We start from the raw sequence: 21,428 nt of genomic DNA, 5'->3' as shown, positions 1-21,428 counted from the left end.
TCATGTTTTTTCAGTTGTACTTTATTTTGACACGTTCACTCACTTTGTTAGTAGGAGCCCAATCAATCATGTGCACGCAAAAAGATGTGTGGTTTAGAATCTGCATCTATTTCATTTCTTTTTAAATCTTGAGCATCAGGAGACCCTGATGAGAGTATTAAAAAGTAAGTCAGGAGCAAGCACTCTAAAGCCAAAGGGGTATAGCATGATTCATGGTAACTGATACCATTTCTCAAAAAACGTTAATGACTAAATTAGGGTTCACAGGAGCACAAAACTCTGAGTTTTGTTGGTAAGACCTGGAGGACTACCAATAAGAAGGAACTGGTGAAATTGTTAGACGCGGAGAACAGAGTGGAGAGAGCTACTATGGGGAAAGACTTTGTCACAGCATATGAAAGAGCATGGGCGAGAATCAGGAGTGGCTGAGGAGAGCAGGACAGGTCATTACGACCAGCAGAAAACTCCAAGTCAAGAGCCCAGAGGTTAGCCTGGGAGGGTGCTGCAAGCGGCTAGAGGAGGCCCCAGTGAGAGCAAACCATGCAGGCCATCCCTCGGAAATGACTGTCCTTCCCCCTCTCCAGTCTTCCTTGGGAAAAGATTTTCTCTAGGTTCTCACTGCTGCAAAACATAGGATGCATTGCTTCTAGGACAAAATTGAGACTATCATGGGGAAAGTTATCTTCTTACTTTCTCACCTTTTCCCCCTTTCGGGATAAGCCTAACTCTGCTTATTGAAGTCCTCGGAGAACAGAGAGGGCTTTTAGAAGAAACACTCTCTTCATCTTTCCCGATTTCAGTGGGTTTCCCTCAGGCGTTGTTTTTTGATCCTTTCATCCACAAGTGACTTAACCTCCTCACATGGCTCTCCCTGCTGATGGGTTTCGAAAATGACTTCATCCTCCCTCCTCTATCCTGCTGCCCAAATGACATCACCTTGGGACTCAGCTTCCCCTCTTTGCCCCTAAAGCCAGCTTTCTCTCTTTCCTTTATTATTATTAAAAACAAACAAAACATTCCAATTTTTGCCAACTTAAGAGAGTGTTGTTATTCTCTTTCTTCCACCAAATCTTATCTGTTCTTACTCTAATCTCATTAATTCTCATTATTTTCAGTATAGATTATTTTAATGGGTAACATATGCCCATGGCACAGAATTTAAACGGCACATGGTGAAGCTTCAACTTCTTTCTCATCTCTGCTCCTCTCACCCCATCCCCCATCCTGGTTCCCTACCCTGGAAGTAACTGCTGCTGCACAAGCTGCTCCTAGATCTTTCCCCACTTAATTTAAAATGGAAAAAAATAATAAAGTAAAATGGAACCAGAATCTAAGGGTCATACGTTTTACTTTGCTAGCCTCTTCTCAGCTCTCCTATCTACTTAAGGAATTTCTTCATTATTTCACACACATTAATCCAAAGGCTTCTTGCTAATGTTCTTCCTCCCTCCTAAGTGGATATTTTCTAAGGCCCTTGGACCTTTCACTGCACATGAACAAACACCCATGAACTATTTTTGCTTGTAAGCACTGCAGTGTTCTACCTCTAGAGGCCCAGGACAGAAATTATTAAAAAGAACAAAGCAGGAAAGACTCTCACCCCTTAATCTGTGTATATAATTAATCTATCTTGAGAAATATCCCTTATTTCCATGTCAGAAGACACCAGCAGAACCACAGTAAGGGATCAGCATCTAAATGACAATAGTTGTCTTGGAATCACAGCTGGGGAGAGAATTTTAAAAGATGGATGGACAAATAGATGGGTGGTTGGATAGAAAGAACCAATCAACTGTGAAGTGTTACCAAGTCCTAAAATCATATTTCATGTGATAGTAACAACAGAGTCTGATTAATGCATGTGGGAATTTCATTTCAAAGTTACACCAATGGGCTCTGAGGGTTTGCTTCTAATAGGGCTCCCGAGTCTATGTAACACTGGTCCATTTAAGACTTTAGGGCTCCTATCTATGAGTTCCAATGATCTTGTTTAATGATTGAGTGTGGGCTAACTGCCAAAGATAAAACAGAAGTTTTTCACTTGCTATAATCTTACTATACATGCCATTGTTCTAAAAATTTTATGCTTGAAGAAGGATAGCACACACATTTTAAAGCTGTTTTCTGTTTAAGGATTTCCTTTCATCAAAAAATCATGAATGGAGAAAAAGTGAAGCTACTCTTGGAGAAAAGACTGATGAAAGCGTCCAAGAATCAGGCACGTTCAGTGAACAGAGACCTCACCCACCAGACCGTAAGTGGGAAGCATCTGGGACTCCACTCTTTTGGAGCTTCCCTGTTAGATGAGGATTAGATCAATTCTCTAAGAACAAGAAATCGTCTAACTTCTTCTCTTTTAAAATCTCAGAACTGTGAATGGAAAATCCAGTTTTCTAATCAGTCATTTTTTGAATGGATTAAACACTAAAATAGGAATACATTCAGGTCTTGGGATGCAAAAGAGACTGGGAGACCTGAGAAACCTGACATAACTTCACTATCACGTCAATACTGCTTGCCTAATCTTGTTAGGAACTCTTTGCTGAGGGTTAACAAAAATTCAAAACTGTCTAATATCCTTCGATGACAAACAGAGAACACAGGTTTTTCCAAAAGTAATTGTGATTTAGATCTTTCTTTAGAAAATATTAACTCTGCAGCCATCTTACAAATCCAGCTTGATGTAAAAGTGACAATCTAGGCAACCATCAAACCATTATTCTTGCTGTCACTGAAAATTCTGCAAAGAAGAAAGGATTTGAGGAAAATTCTCTTTGACTTTAATAAAAGCAACTTGTAGCACTGTGAAGCTATTGGTATTGAGGAAATAATTGATACAATGCTCCTGTTTGAAATTAAATAAAACCCACATTCTATTTTACATATCTAGGTAAATCATTGCTTTTAAAAATAAAAGCAAATAGTAGTGCAAAGGATTCCTAATGCAAACACACTTTAAAAGGAGAGTGCTAGGCTAACCCAGCAGGGGCAATTGTTTTCATCTTTACTGAATTCTAAAAAACAGTAAAATTACAACTAATTCATCATGACGAATAAGAAGACTAGCTGATATTGGGCTGTTAACCCAGGGAAGAGGGTAACCTAGAGGGACATGTAGCTATGAAAGACTTGGAGACAAACTACAGAGGTAAGAGAGACAATAACTAGTAAATCATACAATTTGAACAGAATAATTTTCCATTGACATAAAATCTAACATGACACCTTCTTCAGGAGCTTTTAAAAGGAGACAGAGGTCAATGGAACAGTGGGTGTGTGGGTAGTGGGGAGAAACTTTCACAGGCGCCAGATACCGCTGGCCCTCTAGCTAAAAGCACAAAGATGGAAACATGGAAATAATGAGTTTAGCCCAAAGATTCTAGCTGTGGAGGCACTGAGAAGCCCTGTTATTAGGAAATGGGCTCCATATATGGCAGCGTTTTTAGAATGTGATGGTTCCGTTGGATAAAAGTCCACATGTTTTGCGTGTTGTCATCTATAAAATTCTAGAAACCAGACTTGCACATGCCACCCAATACGTGTAAGTCTTGGGAATGAAAAGTCAGACAATGTGGCCAAAGGAAAACTATCTCGGATTGGATCATTTCACACTTAGATAAGTCACTTTTGTCCAGAGTCCACTCTGAAAGTTGAGAATTACGTAAGCTTCCCCCTGAAATAATTAGAGAAATGTCATACATAACGACTCCATGCCTCTCAAGAGGGAAGCAGACCTTCCCACCCTACCCCACCCTTCAAAAAAATCTATTTTAGGCCAACACATTGGCTCTTACAGTATTACAAAATGTTCTTATTTTAATAACTGTACCAATATTTCCTGTTTTTATAGAATTTAGATAATGGAAATCATGAATCTGAATGTGCGGATACTATCGTCTGGAATGTTAAAATCATATTTCGCCTTACTCGGACACCTAAGTCCCATTTTTATGCAGTGATTGGATTAAAATTTCATTCAGTAATATAAACACTTATAGGATGCATGTTGTTATTTTTAAATTATACAACCGGGGTTCAAAGATGTGTATGAGCCCACTCTTGCCTTCAAGGACACTGTAAGTCTATGTAGGTACCCATTCACTCATAAATACTTATTGAATACCACTGTATGACAGGCTAAGGCACATGTACAAAGTACGATAGGAGCAGTACAAAAGGGTACAAGCTTTGCCTTGGCAGTCAGCAAAGGCTCCCATGGTGATGTGACCTTAAATGAAGCCTCAGACTTTTATAGGTACAAAAGAAGGAAGAAGGGGCTTTCTGGTAGGAAAAGCAGGATTTACAAAGGGGAGGGTATGCAAGAATTAGGTGAATGGTACAGCTTTTAATGAGGCTAGAAATACAGGTATGCATGTATGTGGTGTCAGCAGGCAAGAGAGGCAGGCAGCAGGGGTATCATTCAAGAGGGGAGGTGCAGAGGGGTGATGGGTCAGAGCCTGCAGTTGAATGGCCTGGAGAGCCATGTAAGTTTGGACTTGTCAAATCATGAAGCTGGAGAATGATGGGATCAGCTTTCTGTTACAGAAATGGAACTGGCATTACTGTGGAGCCTGAGAACTGACTGCAGTCCTCCATCTGAAGGAAGACCCAGCTCAGACAAGGTTGTGAGTATAAGAGGAAGGAGCTGATTCAAGAGATACTTTGGAAGTAGAAGCACTAAAATCTAGAGACCTCCTGCATGTGGACAGTGACTAATGACAGCAGCTGAGGATCAACCTCCAGCTTGGGAAACAGAACAGGATGCCACAGAAACGTGCTTCATTTCCTTGTTAGCTTGGAGATGTGAGTAAATCTGTTTATTTATTTCACACAAAAATAACCTGAAACTTTTCAGGATATAAACACACCATGAACATTTTATTTCCTTAAACTGAAACACTTCTTGCCAAGAAATCTAACTAAAAACAGAAATAATATAAAAGCTGTGAAGGTATATCAGGTAGGAAAGGTACACATTAGGAAACTACTATTTAATTTCTTAGTCCATTCATTTATAAATGCAGAGTTATGCTCAACATAATTTTTTAAAAAGACTTCATTCACTTGAAAGTAGATTATAGAAGTGGGGAAAAACAGTCCTAAGAACACAAAGGTGGGTTGTCTAACCACATTGGAGCCAAGGGAAATTTCAAAGTGAAATAGACAGGGACACCAGCAGCTCAAGAGAGAGACAAGACAGGCAATACGGAAACATTAGATTAGCCTAACACTTTGGGAGTCACCTGTACATTGGGTTGGAGGTCACTGAATTGTGGAAGAGGAAACCCGTGGTGACCTGTCATATAACCTTGGATGACCCCCACAATACGGGTCAAAGGAAATGATATGTTGTCCTGGGTTGTCTGACAATTAGTCGGACAGAATCTAGGTTTGCAGACTGAGCTCTGAATTTGCACTGTTTGAGACCAAAGTAAGGTTCTTAGCCTCTTGGGCTTTGTCATTTCCTCATCTGCAAAATGGGGATGATATCTGGGTCGTCTCCACACTGAAACTGTCAACTGCAGAATCTGAGGAGCCTTGAGGAGGAGGCAGTGCTGTGCAGCTGGGGCAGAGTGTGGATGACTTGATTCCAAGGTGAACTGCGTGGCCTAAGGCAAGTTCCATACCTTCCATGCATTTCTTCTCATTTGCAAAATAGTGATAATAACTACATCCACTTGATAGGCTTGTTAACAGGATTAAAAAAGTTCATATTAACAAATAACTTGGAGTGGTGCCAGACACAAAGATTGCATTACAGGGATGTCTTTAAAAACTAAGTACAGTGTATCATCTTGGTCGTACTATGTTTTTGTCATGTTTTTGTTGCTGTGACCAAAATGCCCAACAAGAACAACTTAAGAGGAATAAAAATTCATTTTGGAGCCCCATATCAGAGGTTTCAGTCCATAGATGGTCAACTCCATTGCTTTGGGCCCGAGGTAAGGCAGAACCTCATGGCAGAAGGGCATAGAGAGCAAAGTTGATTCCCTTATGGCAGCAAGGAGCAGAGAGCAAGAGAGAAGGTGATGCAGGAAAGATGAAACCTGAGAGGGCACATTCCAAAGACCACCTCTCCTCCAGCCACCGCCACCTGCCTACAGCCACTACCAAGTCAGTCCATTCAAACTAGGATGGATTGATTAGGTTACAGCTCTCACAATCTAATCATTTCATCTCCCAGCATTCCTACATTAACACAAGAGCTTTTGGGGGACAGCTCACACCCAAACCACAGCATATTATAATAAAGGTTTTGAAGATTCCAGTCAAGTAGCTAATATGAATGGACACCATTTCCTGGTTTATACTTTCACATGAATCTAGCTTTCCATGCAGATCTGTCCAGTGGAGTATTTGTGTCTTCCTGCAATATACATAATGCTACTCTTTTCCCTTCTACTGAGTCATGAACTGCAGCAGGCAATCCATGAAGATCAGGCAAAATGAAAGAATGAAATTTAGAATTTCACTCCCACCTGGACTGTCTAGTAAAATGTTTCCTTACCAAGAATGCTATAAAAGATGCATGCCCGAGTTCCATGTTTACTTACAGAAAAGCTTCCCAAAGATTTTAGTGATTTTGATGCACAATTTCCTATTCCCTGGCCTAAAAGAGGATTCTAATAAATGTGGGTATGTTGAATTAAATTTTAATCCTGTATATCTGTTTTATTTTCTTCTTTCAAATTTGGGTGAGAGGACAAGTATCAGAGTTGCTTTCTTTTCACATATGGTTCCACTTTTCTCTGCCTTCTTCAAAGTCCTTTAGATGTGGATGTAGAGGTGGACTTCGTATTTCATCTGAGTTTGGTTATATGGAAAATATAAGGAATGGGACCAAGCAAAGTGGCGCACACCTGTAATCCCAGTGGCTCAGGAGGCTGAGGCAGGAGGATGGCGAGTTCAAAGCCAGCCTCAGCAAAAGCCAGGGGCTAAGCAACTCAGTGAGACCCTGTCTCTAAATTAAATACAAAACAGGGCTAGAGATGTGTGGCTCAGTGGTTGAGTACCCTGAGTTTGATCCCTGGTACCCCCCTGCCCCAAAATAGAATGGACTAGTGTTTGAAGTAAGGGAGCTATGTGCTAATTAGCCATGTCTTCCTGGTCCTACTCATTGTCATTTCCTAATATTTTGAACATGTAATGACACCGAGTCTTAGAGACTTAAAAGGTAAAAGTTCCACTATTCTAAAATAACATATTTCGTAATCACATACATTTCTGTATTTCTATGAACTTACTTGTTTTAGAAACTTAGAAATATTCTACAAGGAAAATCAGGGTATATGACAACTTCCTAATAGAAAACTTCTTAACCTCAACAGTACCGTGGCTCCTCAATAAATTAAATGTAGCATTATCATATGATCCAACAATCCCTGGATGTCTGTCCAAAGGAATTAAAAGAGGGTTCTTGGAGATATTAGCACACCCATGCTTATAGCAGCATTCATCAAAAGCAAAGGGAGAAGCAACTCAAATGCCCATAAGTGGACAAATGTATAAACAAAACGTTGTATATACCTGTCATGGGATATTATTCAGCTTTAATAAGGAAGAAAAATCCTATCATATGCTACAACACTTATGAACTTTGAGGACCTTACACTACACAAAATAAACCAGCCATACAAAGATATACACTATAGGATTCCACTTATATTAGATATAGGTATCTAAAGTAGTCAAATTCATAGAAACAGAAAGTGAAAGAGTGGTTTCCAGGGATTGGAAGGTGTGAGATAAAGAGTTGTTTAATAGATATAGAGTTTCAATTCTGTAAGATGAAAAAGCTCTGGAGATCCATTGCCCAACAACCTGAATACACTAAATGCTATTCAACAGAGCACTTAAGAATGATTAAGATGGCAAAATTTATGTATTTTTCACTATAATTAAAAATTTATCAAAAAGTCAAGTTGTCAACCTCAATTTGCATTAGTGATGGCTATAAATCAGCCGCCAGCAAACTTCCTGAGAGAGAGCAGAGAGTAAATATTTCTGACTTTGAGGACCTTGAAGCCTCTGTTGTAATTACTCAGCTCTGCCAGTGATATTGTGAAAGTTCACTGTAGACAGGGAGCATGAATGAGCATGGGCATGTTCCAATAAAAACTTTATCTACAAAAACAGGTGGTTGGCCTATAGGTCCTAGGTTGCAGATCCTTGCAAAAGCATTAATATATCTGCATAAGAGATGAGTATTATCAGCTTGTAAACATCAAAGCCTCCTCTACCCAAAAATTATGGATGAAACATTCTTATTTTTCCAAGATTACAGGCAACAGCAATAAGGTGAGCAAACTCAGCAAGACCAGACCTTAATCGAAGTAGGAGGAAAACACTACACTGATAAAGGCATGTGTTACCCCTACTCCAGTGTCTACACTTCTCCACAGATGAGCTTAAAGATTTTAGAACTTAGTGATTAGAGAAAAAAAAAATAATGAAAATGTTACAGCTGGAAGTGAGTCTGGCAGATGAGTTGTGATAGATGAGAAAAATGAAATAGACTTACTAGACTTAAGCTGCCACAGCTGGCGTAGGCAGGCAGGGGACATAGAGGAGAGGCGTCTTGACTCTGAGGTCATGTGCTCTAACCTCCTTTCTATTTCCAATCAGGAGCAGCAGCCAGCCAGCCACCAGCTTGGCAAGAGTTATTTGTTTCATACATGTTATTCTAAATGGTCTTGGTTCAACCCTGAAAGTAATGTTTGCTATTTACCAAGTTCAGTGGGAGAAAATCAGTAAAGACATACAAAGCCCCAAAGGCCGCATCTCATCAAACTTAGAGTTGAAAGCAAGGGTGTAATTATTTGTTCCCTTCTGAGTTGTGCCATGTGAAAATGGCAGGCTTTTCCTATGGTGTTTTGGCAACTAGATTCAATCTGCTTGGGGACCATAAATAACAAGTGCCCTAGTTAAACATCCAAAACAAAACAAATAACAAGCACACACCAAAAACCAACAAATGCAAACGCAGGGTTGTGAAACAGATTCAAGAGAGCCTTAACTTTACAAAAGGAATTTTCACCTGATAAAGAGACTCAACCCAGTGAAAGCATTCTAGAACTAGCAGAGGCAGAGGAGATAATGGAGACAAACACCCCTCCCCTTTTTGCATAGGAATTCAGCAAACCCTTCAGAGTTAAGATACTGCTTAGACACTTGATGTTGGTCCATTAAATGGACCCAAGCTTGAAATAATCTCCACTCACTCAATTTGTGGGGGTTCCAGACCTACACAGACACTGAACTAAAGCAGACACTGGTTTCAACCAGAGAGCTCATGGCCCAGGCAAAAAAGAAAGGCCTTGATCACAATGCAGGAAGATGGCCCAGCGGTGACAATCCAGCATTAAGTGGTGTCTCCAGCTCCCATAGGATCTGCCCTCAATTGCTCAAAGAGCCTGACCTCTGACAAAGACCAATGATTTCAGCAGTAATTAATGGAACTGTCAAATTAATTAACCCTAGTCTTTGTTCACGGGGAAAAAAAAACCTTCTAGTATCAATACTGTTGTTCACCAGTCCTTGACAAAACCTATAGACCCAAACCTTCTCAACTGGGACACAGGGACACCACTGACTGATGGCTCTAATAAGGCCCTACCTAGTAAACTGCTGACATTTGTTAATAAGCCTTCTTACCATAATATATCCTTTGATGATGTGACCAGTAGACTAGCAGCTCTCTAAAACATCACAATATTTTAAATAGATACAAGCCTGTAAATACCATCATGTATCAAACATATTTCCCATAATACTTCTCAGATATCCTTTTGAATTATGGTGATGAAACACTAGACAAATGCTGTAGGATTTCATCAAGTCATTTAATAAATGGCCCTCATTGAAACACTGGTCCCCTTGTCCTTGTCTATGAAGACTCTGACTCCTACAAATGCCCACGTATACATTTCCATACTATCTCTTTAGAGGATTCAGAACTATTTTCTTACACCTAACACAGCTTTTATTCCATTTAGAATAATTACCCTCCATCACATTTCTGACTTTCAAGAAAAACAAGACACTTAATTGACCACAGGAGGACTCTCTCAAGGGCACCAGGCTGCACCCGCCCGGCTGCAAGCTCCCAACTTTAGCTGATGTAATCGACTACAAGAAGCTGACTTCTATTTTTAAATTATACCCTTTTACTCTGCCTTCAAAGGGCACATATATCACACGTTGTAACTTTGCTCGTAAAATAACTCGTGTTCCCAGGGTGAATCACACTGTCAGGAGGAGCCTCCGGCTGCACACAGTCGCCCAGCCCTGCCCACTTAGATTCACCCACCGAGGTCCATTATTTGGACAGGGGAGAACAGCCATGTGTGGCCACTCTCCAGGTACTTGCTGCTCGGGGTCTTTTCCCATTTGACTAGCAGGGTCCTCCTTGCGGGCTGGGCTCAAGTTCTCCCCTTTCTGTGTTTCCCGCTTAACACACGCTTGGTGAAAAATGCCCCATGTCAATACTGACAGCTCTGTCTTCAGCTGCTGAGTGTCTAAAGATGCCAGAATGAAAACAGACTATTTGCTTTGTTGGATTTTAAGTTTCATTCATCATTTCAACCATACTCATTGTGTAGTCTTTAAAAGGTTTCTTGGCATTCTGAAAACACTAAAAAAAGTCTTGGTTGGACATGATAATACACTTGAACTGGCTATTTATTTATTTATGCTTATTCTGCTAATTTCTAAAAATAATGAAGAGCTCTGTAACTAAAGTGGTGCTACTACAGAGTCTAGCGGAGGTCAGAACAGTGCATTTCTCTCTGTTCTTCTTCCTGCTTCACGACACAGTCACACCATGTTTCTCCTGGGTTTGTATAAAAGCTTCCTAGCAGCTCTCCCAGGTTCACGGCTTGGGACCTTCCTATCCCTTTTCCACCTTAAAATCTGAGTGAGCCATTAAGGTCACACATTGGAGCTTGCCCCTCCCCTTCTCAACACCCTTCCATTCTTGCCTTCTTCCGTGCAGATGTCCTGTCTTCTCAGGCCCTGTTTCACTCTCCAGCTCCAAGATTTGGCCACCCCTATCCCCTCGTCCACATCTCCTGTGCTCTGGTTCTAGATTCCCTGTTGCTTTCACCTAGGGCCCTTGTCCAAGTTGAAGCCGCCATGGGGCACACCATCCTGTCGTTCACACTCTCTACCCAAGCTCTTCCTTCTCACCTTTCACCTTTCGATTAGATGCCTTCTCCTCCAGGATGCCCCTCTTAGGTGTCCCTGAGGCATCACACGCTGCCTCAGACAGCCAGTCACCACACTGCACTGTGTTTACTTGCTCTATCCCCAAAGGACCACACAAGACAGGATGGCAGTGATCATGCTTCTGATTCATTACTGTATTTACTACTATATAATATCATTTGTCTAATGAACGAGTAAATGAAGGAAGGCATACTAAAGACTCCAGATGGGGCGGGGGCACAGTTCAGGGTTCATCAGTTGAAATGTGAAGGCAGGAGCTGGCACCGAGGAGCCTGAAACTCCCACTCCCGTGGTAACTTCTGAGGAGCCACCCACAGCTGGATCGCTATCCCAGATGACTCAGAAACACCTTTAGGTAACACATTCCTGAGAGCTCAATGGAGACTCTGTAAAACGGAATCCCACGGGGACAAAACGTGCTCCCTCGAAGTTGAATTTCACGTTATAAACTCAAACAAACAGAAAACTACACAATTTTAAGTCATCCCAAGCTGAGCAACAAGCCGTAAATGAACGATGCCACTTCTTGCTTCTACAACCGTGCCTGTCAATTTCCACAAGATTGGGAGGTCAAATGCATGTGGTGGAGATGCCAGAGAGGTCTGAGAAAACGCGGCTCTGGAACTTCAAACTGGGGGCCTGGCATTCTGCCATCCAATAGAGGAATGCGAACTTGGGGCCAGGTGGTGGAATGGTCCTGGGATTAGGGCTCTCAAGAGAACCAACATGGTCCCTGTCCCTGTGGAGGGTCCAGCCTAATCAAATACACACTTGAAAACAGGCTTCTTTTAAAAAAAAAAAATACTCTTTCCCTAAATTCTGAGTACAGCATGTTCAGCTGTTAAATTAAATCCAGCACACAAGGGATTAGGGAGTAAGCCATAGTTTCAGCTACTTCTGCATGGCAATGGATTTTTTTTTTTTTTAAAACCATATTTTCCAAAATCAACCAATTGATGACACTAAATGGTGGGAAATGTTTCAATGTTCAAACCAAATGACGAAGGACTTGGTTTCTATTTCATTCTAACACAGTAACCACCTCCCCCCCGACCAAACAAAACCAAATAAACACAATTCCACATGAAATTCTTCTGTCTTTCAGAATAGCTGTGTGTTTACTTTTATTATCTGGCAGATGGGAGGGGCTCTATAACTGTTAATTGTTTGTGAATAAATCACAGAAGAGGAATTACCAGGAAAATGATTTCGTCCATTTTAGGTAGGCTCTTCAACTTCCTTTTTTTGTCTCTTAGGGAAAAAAAATTATGCATATTTTCTTGGATTCTGACTTTCACATACATCCCTGTCTGACCTTGAGTTAGGTACCTAACTGGGTATCATTTTCCTCATCTGTAAAACAAAAATCTGTGTGTTGATTACTGTGGGGCTTAGGGAGGCAGTAGATATAGGGGTGATCCCACTATGCCTGGCAGATAATGTGTTTTTTTTTTTTTTTTCTTCTCTGTTTTTATACCTACTCCACCTCCATTCTTCTCACCCCTCAAAGTAAAGCATGAAAGACAAAGCAAGTCACTGGCCTGATAGAAAGTCAGAAAACTTTGAAAGTAGCTTGGATTCACCAGCATTATTTCAAACTGTGACAATTTTATTTACTATCTCCAAGGCTTGATTTTTCTCTTTTTAAAAGACTAGTGAGTTTCACAAGATCATGTCTAAGGGATGCTTCAATCCTGATGTTCCAGGAGCTCAGAAGTCTGTCTTACCAAGTTAGATGTCCCTAACTGGTAAAAGACATCTATGATCAGAAACAAAATGGATGCTTGATTCCCTTCCTATGGAAGGATTCTAAATTACAAGCCAGGAGGAAATTTGACTGTTAGAGGAATTTGTATCAATTTCATATGTAGGTCAAGATCTGGTGACCATTCTCTTATCCATAGAAGGTCCCTCCTTCCCTCTATCCCTGCCCTCACAAACTCAGCCTCCAATGTACCGGCAAGTTTTTCCATTTGTAGTAGCTCTGCAAGGATGTACTGACAAGAAAATCCAGGAATTTTAAGTCGTTATCTCTAATTACAAGTGGATCATTTTAAATAAGACAGACAGTTGATACAATATTATGTCAAGCTTAATATTTGACTGATTTTTTTTCTTTCACAGTCTGAAATACATCCAGTTGACCAAACAAAGAAGTACCAAGACTGTACACAACAAAAAAAAATCTCCCCACATTTTCATAAATACTCGGTGCATGACTGCCACCCAGTGGTAGGATGTGTCCTTGTATGTCAAAATCTCCAAATGCTACACTGACACAAGGTAATTAAAAAACAAACTGGAAATTGTTATTCTGCAACTCACCAGTTATTTCAGGGAAATTTAAAATGTTACCCAGATCTCTGGCTACTTACTTTCCTTAAAGAAATTTCTTAAGAGGTAAATATCAGATGAAGTCAATGCCACATTCACCAATCCTACAACTAAACCCTACTGCTTCTGAAAGCATTACGAAACAAAGGAATATTATTGTCTTATTAATTTTAATACACATTAACAATTTTAAAAGATTTTCCCAATAGTGTGTAATCACATTACAGATTCATTTGATCTCATCTTGATTTTTAGTTGTGTGAAAAGGCATTTAAAAGTGACGACCTTACACAAAGTGCACATTATATGAAAATCTGACTTCAATTAAAACCAGTTACTGAATCCCAGCAATTTCCAGATGTCTCTTCTATCTTATCCTTAGAGAATTATATATCACATTAATTGGTATTCTGTCACATAAAAAGACGTCAACAATGATTAATTGCATCCTTGGTGCTTTTGAGCTAAGCCTTCTTCACCAGAGGGATTCAATCACACCTCATTACCTTCCAGCAGGTACCCCTTTTGGTAAACCTCATAAAACCTCCTACCTTCCTGAACTTCTCCATTTGCTTGTAGAGGTCTGGATCAAGCTCTTGAGACACATCCTTCATCCATAATAATGCCCCCCTGTATTCTGTCCGGCACTGTTCCATGCGGTTCACTGTCAGCCATGTATCTGAGATGGCCCGATGCCGAAAAGTCTCCACTTCTTGGTGAAATCGACACAAAGGATTTCTCAAGGCCAATCTGGAAAAAAGGACAAAGCCACACTCTTGAAACTAAGCCAATCAGCAGTTTGAATCCTTGACACTTTGTTTGTCTTACCTTTATGAACCTAGAACAGTGCCTGGAACATAGAAGAGGCTCCAAGAAGATCTGGTGAATAATAATTAAAATGTATATGAACTGGTGAGTCAGTCAGGGATGACCACCCATGTTCCAGTACTTGTTTGCTGTGACTAAAGTAGACCATTGGGAAGCACCTCCCCTCAGTGTTGCTGGGGGTGGCCTCAAGCGTGGGCAGTGTTCCTTTGAAGCTGGAACCAATCCTGCATCCATGATGGATGGTCAATGCATGGCCACTTCCATTCTACTCTTGATCACTCCCTGTCTCCTGATCCCCTGAAGGTGGGCTCCTTGAAGACAGATGGGAGTGTATGTGACTAGGGCCTCCCTGACCTGGCCATTTTAATTACTTTTCAGGAGCCAGGGTGCGTACTGCTTGCTCCAATAGGAATGAAGCATGAACTAAAGCATTTTAAGTGGTTTGGGAGGAGAGATAAGCACGTTTGTTGAGGCTCTATTGTGTGTTAGCATTTTCAGATAGGGTATGTAATTTAATTCTTATAAAAAACCTCCTCCGAACCTAAAAGATGCACACCAGAAATGTATATGGTACAAATATAAAACTATTATAAGCCAAACACACTGTCATTTATTCAGAAAAAATATTTGAGGTACATCAAACACGAGGTGCAGTATTTACTTTGGGTAGAGAATATTGTTTCTTTCATATTCCTACCCAAAATGAGCAGTGTCAGATGAATTACACTTTCAAAATACATTCCAGGAAGATTCAGGAGACAGGTGCAAAATATAAAAGTGAGACGAATATTTAAATTTCAATTTAAATGCAAACTCAGGAAACAATGGTGCTAGGGAGCTGAGGGCTCCATGTGTGTCTGCAGTGCCACCTTACGTGTGCAGACCTGAAAGAGTTTAAATGGTGCAATAAGAAAAAAAAAAAAAAAAAAAAACTTTGCTGTTTTCACCCTTGTCTATAAAATATTCTTTTAAATGTTCAGCATTTCTACAAAAATAACTGTCCCACATTGTCTTACCGGCACATCGGAGGTTTTTCCAAAGATATATTGTTACCCCATAGAATAAATTTGTGCCTTATCCTATTGGTTTAAATTTAATACTCACTTTTAATCAAACAAAATGAGCCATTGTAGCAATGACTAGCAAATAAGTCAGTTAAACAAATACTGGTGTGAAGGTTTGTATAATTGAAGGCTTCTATTAAAAGATATAAACAGTCCTCAGATGTCTCCCTGAGGATCTTATTCATTTCTGGACTCCTTTTTCTCTTCCCTTGGATTTTGTCTATTTTCCTAAATTGGCTGTAAAAAGGTCTTTTGAATAAACTGTTCTTGATTACTTGTACTTGTGTGAAATTGGACAGATACATTTAAAGTTGTAATAAATTGATAATAGAAAAGAAAAAGGCAAGCTAGTTGGAATGGCACATGCCTCTAATCCCAGTGACTAGGGAGGCTGAGGCAGGAGGATCTCAAGTTTGAGGCCAGATTCAGCAACTTAGTGAGACCCTATCTCAAAACAAAAAATAAAAAAGCCAAGGGTGTAGGCTCAGTAGTTGAGAGCTCCTGGTTAAATACCTAGTGCTGGAAAAAATTTTAAAAACGGCATATAAACGCACCCCACTTTTTCCTTGTAACTTGCTTCATATAAAATCAGAAGGATGAAAACCCTTTCACTGTGGTATGAGAGAATGAGTCTTGATTGAGAAAAAAAAAAACCCAGTAATAAAAAATATAAAGAGTCAGTGTCAGATTGGTCCACATTTTCATTCATGAAAATCCATCCAAGAGTAATAATAAAGTTCCTAAAGGTCTACTCCAAGGATAGTTATCCTTTAGTAGGAAAAGAAGGAAATGACCAAAGAAAAGTACAGCAGGGCCCAGGTTAGATGTATACCCAGCATACATTTACTAACACATACTCAGCTACTGGAATGCTAAGGTGTGGCTGTTTAAGCTGTATACACCAAAATTTAAAAAGATAGCATTGACTTTAAAAAATCAATTTGCTAAATAACACTCTAAGCTATGATATCAGCTATCTGCATTAAGAATATATTCCTGCATACCCTAGATCATATTTAGAACTGAGAAGTCAAGTTCAGGGGAGTTGCATTTAATCCTCCCGCTTCCTTCATGTTTAGGAGAACTAGCTGGGATTTCATGTGCCTGGCAGCAGTTGAGAGTCAGGAAACCAGAGCCTGTGTGCAGGCCACCTTCCAAATGGCAAAGTCGTTCATACCTCATTAAATTATGGACATAGCACAGTTTGCTAACATACAGTAATTGTACTTTCAATACCACTTGCATTGTTTTTGTTGGTTTCTCTTACTGTTTGTGTTTGTATCCAAAGCTTAGGTTACCTAAACTTAAGGTTCTGTATATTTGTGCTCTGTGAGATCATCTGGTTATAATCATGAAAGGTATAGCTGAATAGCTTAATAATAGAATAATTAACAATGTTATCAGTAATAATAACCCTTGTATTGTGTTCTGGGATTTGGCTTTGTTTTCCATAAAATAGATGCTACTTTTGGTATGCGGGAATGCATAAGAACTTTTTCTCACTCTAATTAGTGATAGTACATGTTCAACATATGAGGATTTACTCTCTGAAAGGCATTTTAGGAATTAATTATCTTCATAAAGTTGGGGGAGTTCATATGTATGTAGAAAGTATCAAGGGGTTCAAAGATGGTTGGTTATCTCTATTAGTAAAATTTTAGTTGATTTTAATTTTCTCCTTTTGGTTTGTCTGTTTTTAATTTTTTCTAAAATGAGTATGTACAGTTTTTACAAGGAAAATAGCTACTATAAATAAGTATGATAGGTGCAATTCAAGATTATAAATAAATATCTTTCTTGGAAAACTAGGGTAAAGAACTGTTGGAAGTGGTTTCATTCAACTATGAGAGTTGGCATGGTCCACAGAGTCAGGGTCCAAATGTCATTAGGAAGAACCCAAATCCCTAGGAATGGATCACTAAGAACTTGACACAGCTGTTCTCTTTTCTACTCCATCTTTCTTGGATTTTCATAGGAACACCCATGCAATATGTCAATGGTCTTTTGGGTCATGGGGTGGGAGAACAGAAAGGAGAAATTAATAGAAGAAAATGTTGGACAGTTTGAGTAAGTGAAATTTCTACAGCCTAAGTATTTTTTGGAAATTACCTACAAACTTTATTTAGATGTGATTCTGCCAAATATTAGGTGGATGACAGTTTTGGGGCTTGTTAACTGCTGGAGGAGTATGAGAGAAACAATGTCCTTTTTCTCAGGCACAAGGAGCAACTGTGTGCAGGGGCTCCTGCTTATTTAATACTGACCATAAAAATGAGTCCTGGTTGTATTTAAAAAATGCCACTGATCAGTCACAATTTTCTCTGTACTGGAGCTTCTCAAACTTGAACATACATCAAAATCAACAGGGAATCTTGTTAAAATGCAAATTTAGAGTCAGCAGATCTGGGGGTGGGGTCTAGTTTCTGCATTTCTAACAAGCTCCCAGGTGATGTTGCTGATGCTGCCGGCCCAGGGTCTGGGCAGTGTGGTCCAGGACATCCTGAACAACACCCCTCTGCAGTTAATTGGCCCACAGAGAGTAGGGAGGAAACCCTTCAAGCTGGTCTCATTAGGTTCCTGCTTTAATCAGGTGCTGGAAGGAGAACCGGACTGATCGTTATGAGCAACACTGAAGGTCAAATGTAAGCCTAGGACAGCACTCACAGTGATTGGCATATATAATGCCCCCTATAGACCAGGAGAAATAAGAAAAAAATATTTTAAAATGAACAAGAAGGAAAATAGAATCCTGCATGTTTTTTTATTCATAGAGTTAAGAAGAAATCAAGTAAACAGAGTAGCTCCTGAACCATAGGCAAAAGCTTTCTTTAGACAGTGAAATTTCCCTGCATGAGTAGGTGAGTCCCAGGTTCTCTTCAGATCCCCCAAAATAGAGCCCCAATAAAGGTCACACACCTTTGCTGGGAAGAAAAACAGAGGGCCTTTCCTGTGGCTTGCATCATTTTTCCTGCTCTGGTTTTATCTTGGAAGCCTTGAGATCGGAGAAATTTTCCCAGTTCATTTTCTTCTTGAGACAAGACTGATGAAGAAAAGACAGAAAGGAGCCGTGAACAATGAGCATTTTTATTACAAAGAAAATGAGAGAGACGAATCACAAGGTCCCCTCTCTTCCAGAGGCAAAGATGAGATGAAATTAAATCCAAGTGGCAGGCTTCAAGGTGAGTTCTCCCCCCTCCCCAACCCTGCCATTTAACGCTCATGCTGTTCTTCCATGTACAATACGAGAGATCAAATTCACTTGAATACATCTGTCAGTGAGTTTGGTGCCCTGTAATCAGAACCAGAAAATGACCTTTGTACTGAAAAGTCAGCCCATAATGTGCTGCTTCCAGCTGAAATGAAGGAGTTGGGTTTGTCAAGAATGAAGGTAACAGTGGGAATCTTTTGTGGCTCCTAGCCTCCTATTATTCTATCCTGCCGATTTTTTGATCTGTCTTCCTGAGTTACATTCTTCTTGTCTGTAAAGCAACTCATATACCTCACTCATGACACGGGTTTTTGGTAGGAGGTGGGTTGGGAACTGAGGCTGGGTAGGCCATCAGGTTGACCGCTTGGTGGATTTTAAAATACATAGCTGGAACCAGCTCTGAATTGGTTCTACCTGATCTTGGTCTTATTTTTAAAGACAACTGCAGATGGGTCTACTGGTATGTATCTGTTACAAGCTTTCTACAGATTGATTTGGTTGTAATTATAGTCATAGAATTGCACCATCTTTGACACTGCATTTCTGCTGTTAGGGGGTTAGAACATCCTAAGGAGGTAGTCCAATGGGCACAAAAATAATCAGCAGGATTATTTATTATAATGAAAAACTCTTGCTTCCTATTCTAGGAACCGATTTGATAAAAATACAGAGCATCTACATAATAGAGTAAAAAAGACCCAAACACACACTTACAGTGGAGAATCATGCACAGTAGTGACACTGAGTTTCCCAGGAATTTTTTTTTCTTTCTCTAAATGTGGCATTTACTATCAATATACTTTGAATAATACTCTTGTTCACATTTCTGTACTGATACAGTTCCACATTGTGTGCTTCTCAAACCGCTTTCTAAATGCTGCTAGGACTCTTGTCTGTTCCAAGAGCCATACAGATTCTTTGAGAATGCACCCCATTCCTAAAAACCTCTCTGATGATACTGTAGAGGATTGGCCAGGAACCATGAATACAAAGATGACAGCTAAACTCACTACTGCTTCCTTCTTAATCTGTGACTGTAGTTCGCCCTAACAATCTCCTGGGAGGACCCCATGGAGATGGGGCTTCAGAATCCATTTCTCCTGAGAGATAAAAGATGTCCCTCCTTCCTACTTTTCTCTCTCAAAAATCAAGCTCATAGATCAAAACAGGAAGGCTATTTCCTCTGTTAAGTAGTGGATTCCTATTTCTCTGGACAGCAGTGCCTACTGGGCACCTGTGTTAGCATTTACTCTGGTAGGACCCATGTCAGAGTGTGCACAGGTAGGCATGTGTCCTTCTATGAGACTCAGCTTTCCAGGGCAGGGACTGCGTCTAAACTTTATATTCCCCAGTTCGAGCATGAAATGTTTTAGTCATGTCAGTAATTAAATGCTTGTGAAGTTGAACTAACTATAATTTTTGCCTCGTTATCCCTGCACATCTTATTTCAAGTTAAAGGCTTATTTTATATCTATGCCGTGGTCTAGGTAGCCTAAAAATTCCTATAACTATAAAAATATTTTTAGTGTTGTTTTTTAATACATTCCATTTTTTCCTCTCAACAGTTTAATATATCAATTGATATATATATATATATATATATATATATATATATTCAATTCCACAATGAATCTTTCTCTATAGGAAAATAGGAAGAGCAATTTCCTATTTTCTCTCCTAAGATCATGAGGCTACTGTCACTTTTTTTTAAACCCTGAAGGTTCAGGTCATATATGAATGAATACATTTAGCTTAAGGTCAGGAAGAAACCTTATGGTACCTGGATGATTACATGACTGATGAAATGTACTCTTTCCTAAAAAAAAAAAAAAAAAATCTAGGTAAGTTGAAGCACTTAAAAATATTTTTTTTGGTCATTATATGCATGTGAGGATTAAACCTGTGGCAAACAAGTTTCATTTAAGCTTGACTCTGATTAATTGGCAGTGTTTCTGAGAGAGGTAAAAGGAGGTTTGAGCTCCATGGGGCTCAAGGTTGTAATTTTCCAATTAGCGATGGAAAATCACTAATTTAAACAATTCAAATACTGAAATTAATTGGTAGAAGTTTAAAATTCAGGTGCAACCTGTGTATCAGATAACTAAAAAATTTCTACTGTACAAAGTTTTCAATTAGCTGGGGCTTAAAAATTCAAATAAAAACCTATTCACATTTAATTGCTAATTAGATTTTCACATATATTCTCTCAAAATGCAACTAAAGAACTATGAAACCAATTAGCTTGACAGCATTAACTCATTTAGCCCAGATTTATGGATAATTCAATATGTACTAGATACTTTTCTGCCACTGGGAATACATGATGAACAGGACACATGAGGTCCCTGCTCTTAACAGAACTGATATTCAAGCAGCAGGTGATAGAAGAACAAAATATACATCATCACAAACACAAAACAAAAAAGAAAAATACAAAAAGAGAGATGGGGAGTAAGAGTGACTAGAAGCTGCCTTTCAATGGGTGGTTAGGGAAGGCATTTTGGAGCAGGGGACCATTAAGCTCAGCTACAAAACAAAAAGGGGCCACTCTAGATACCATGATGGCAGGGACGTGCCAAGTAGGGGAACAAGGAGTGTAAAAGGCCTCAGATGATTTCTCAGGCAGGGGAAAGGTGACTGGAGAGATATGTCCTATTTATTAGCCATGGAATGGGAGTTTGGATTCTACTCTAAGTATGATTGGATACTTTTTAAAAAGTTAGAGACCAGAGGATCCAATTTATGTTACATTTGTACCTTTATGAAAC

At 39.6% G+C, this 21,428-nt stretch overlaps 1 protein-coding gene across 11 annotated transcripts in view; it reads right to left on the bottom strand.

Moving 5' to 3' along the window:
* Ica1 (islet cell autoantigen 1) overlaps positions 1 to 21,428 on the bottom strand; it is a 143,766-nt gene that overhangs the window by 91,384 nt on the left and 30,954 nt on the right. For all 11 annotated transcript variants that reach the window (XM_047560626.1, XM_047560629.1, XM_047560631.1 and 8 more), the window contains exons 5-6: positions 18,369 to 18,492; positions 14,112 to 14,310 (exon numbers count right to left, since the gene is read on the bottom strand). In XM_047560626.1, coding sequence (XP_047416582.1) covers positions 14,112 to 14,310; positions 18,369 to 18,492 — 323 coding nt within the window. The remainder of the gene's footprint in view (positions 1 to 14,111; positions 14,311 to 18,368; positions 18,493 to 21,428) is intronic.

This window comes from Sciurus carolinensis, chromosome 8, assembly GCF_902686445.1.
Source record: "Sciurus carolinensis chromosome 8, mSciCar1.2, whole genome shotgun sequence".
NCBI lineage: Eukaryota > Metazoa > Chordata > Mammalia > Rodentia > Sciuridae > Sciurus > Sciurus carolinensis.
The sequence above is the reverse complement of the archived record's forward strand: the minus strand, read 5'-3'. Positions and strand labels throughout refer to the sequence as shown.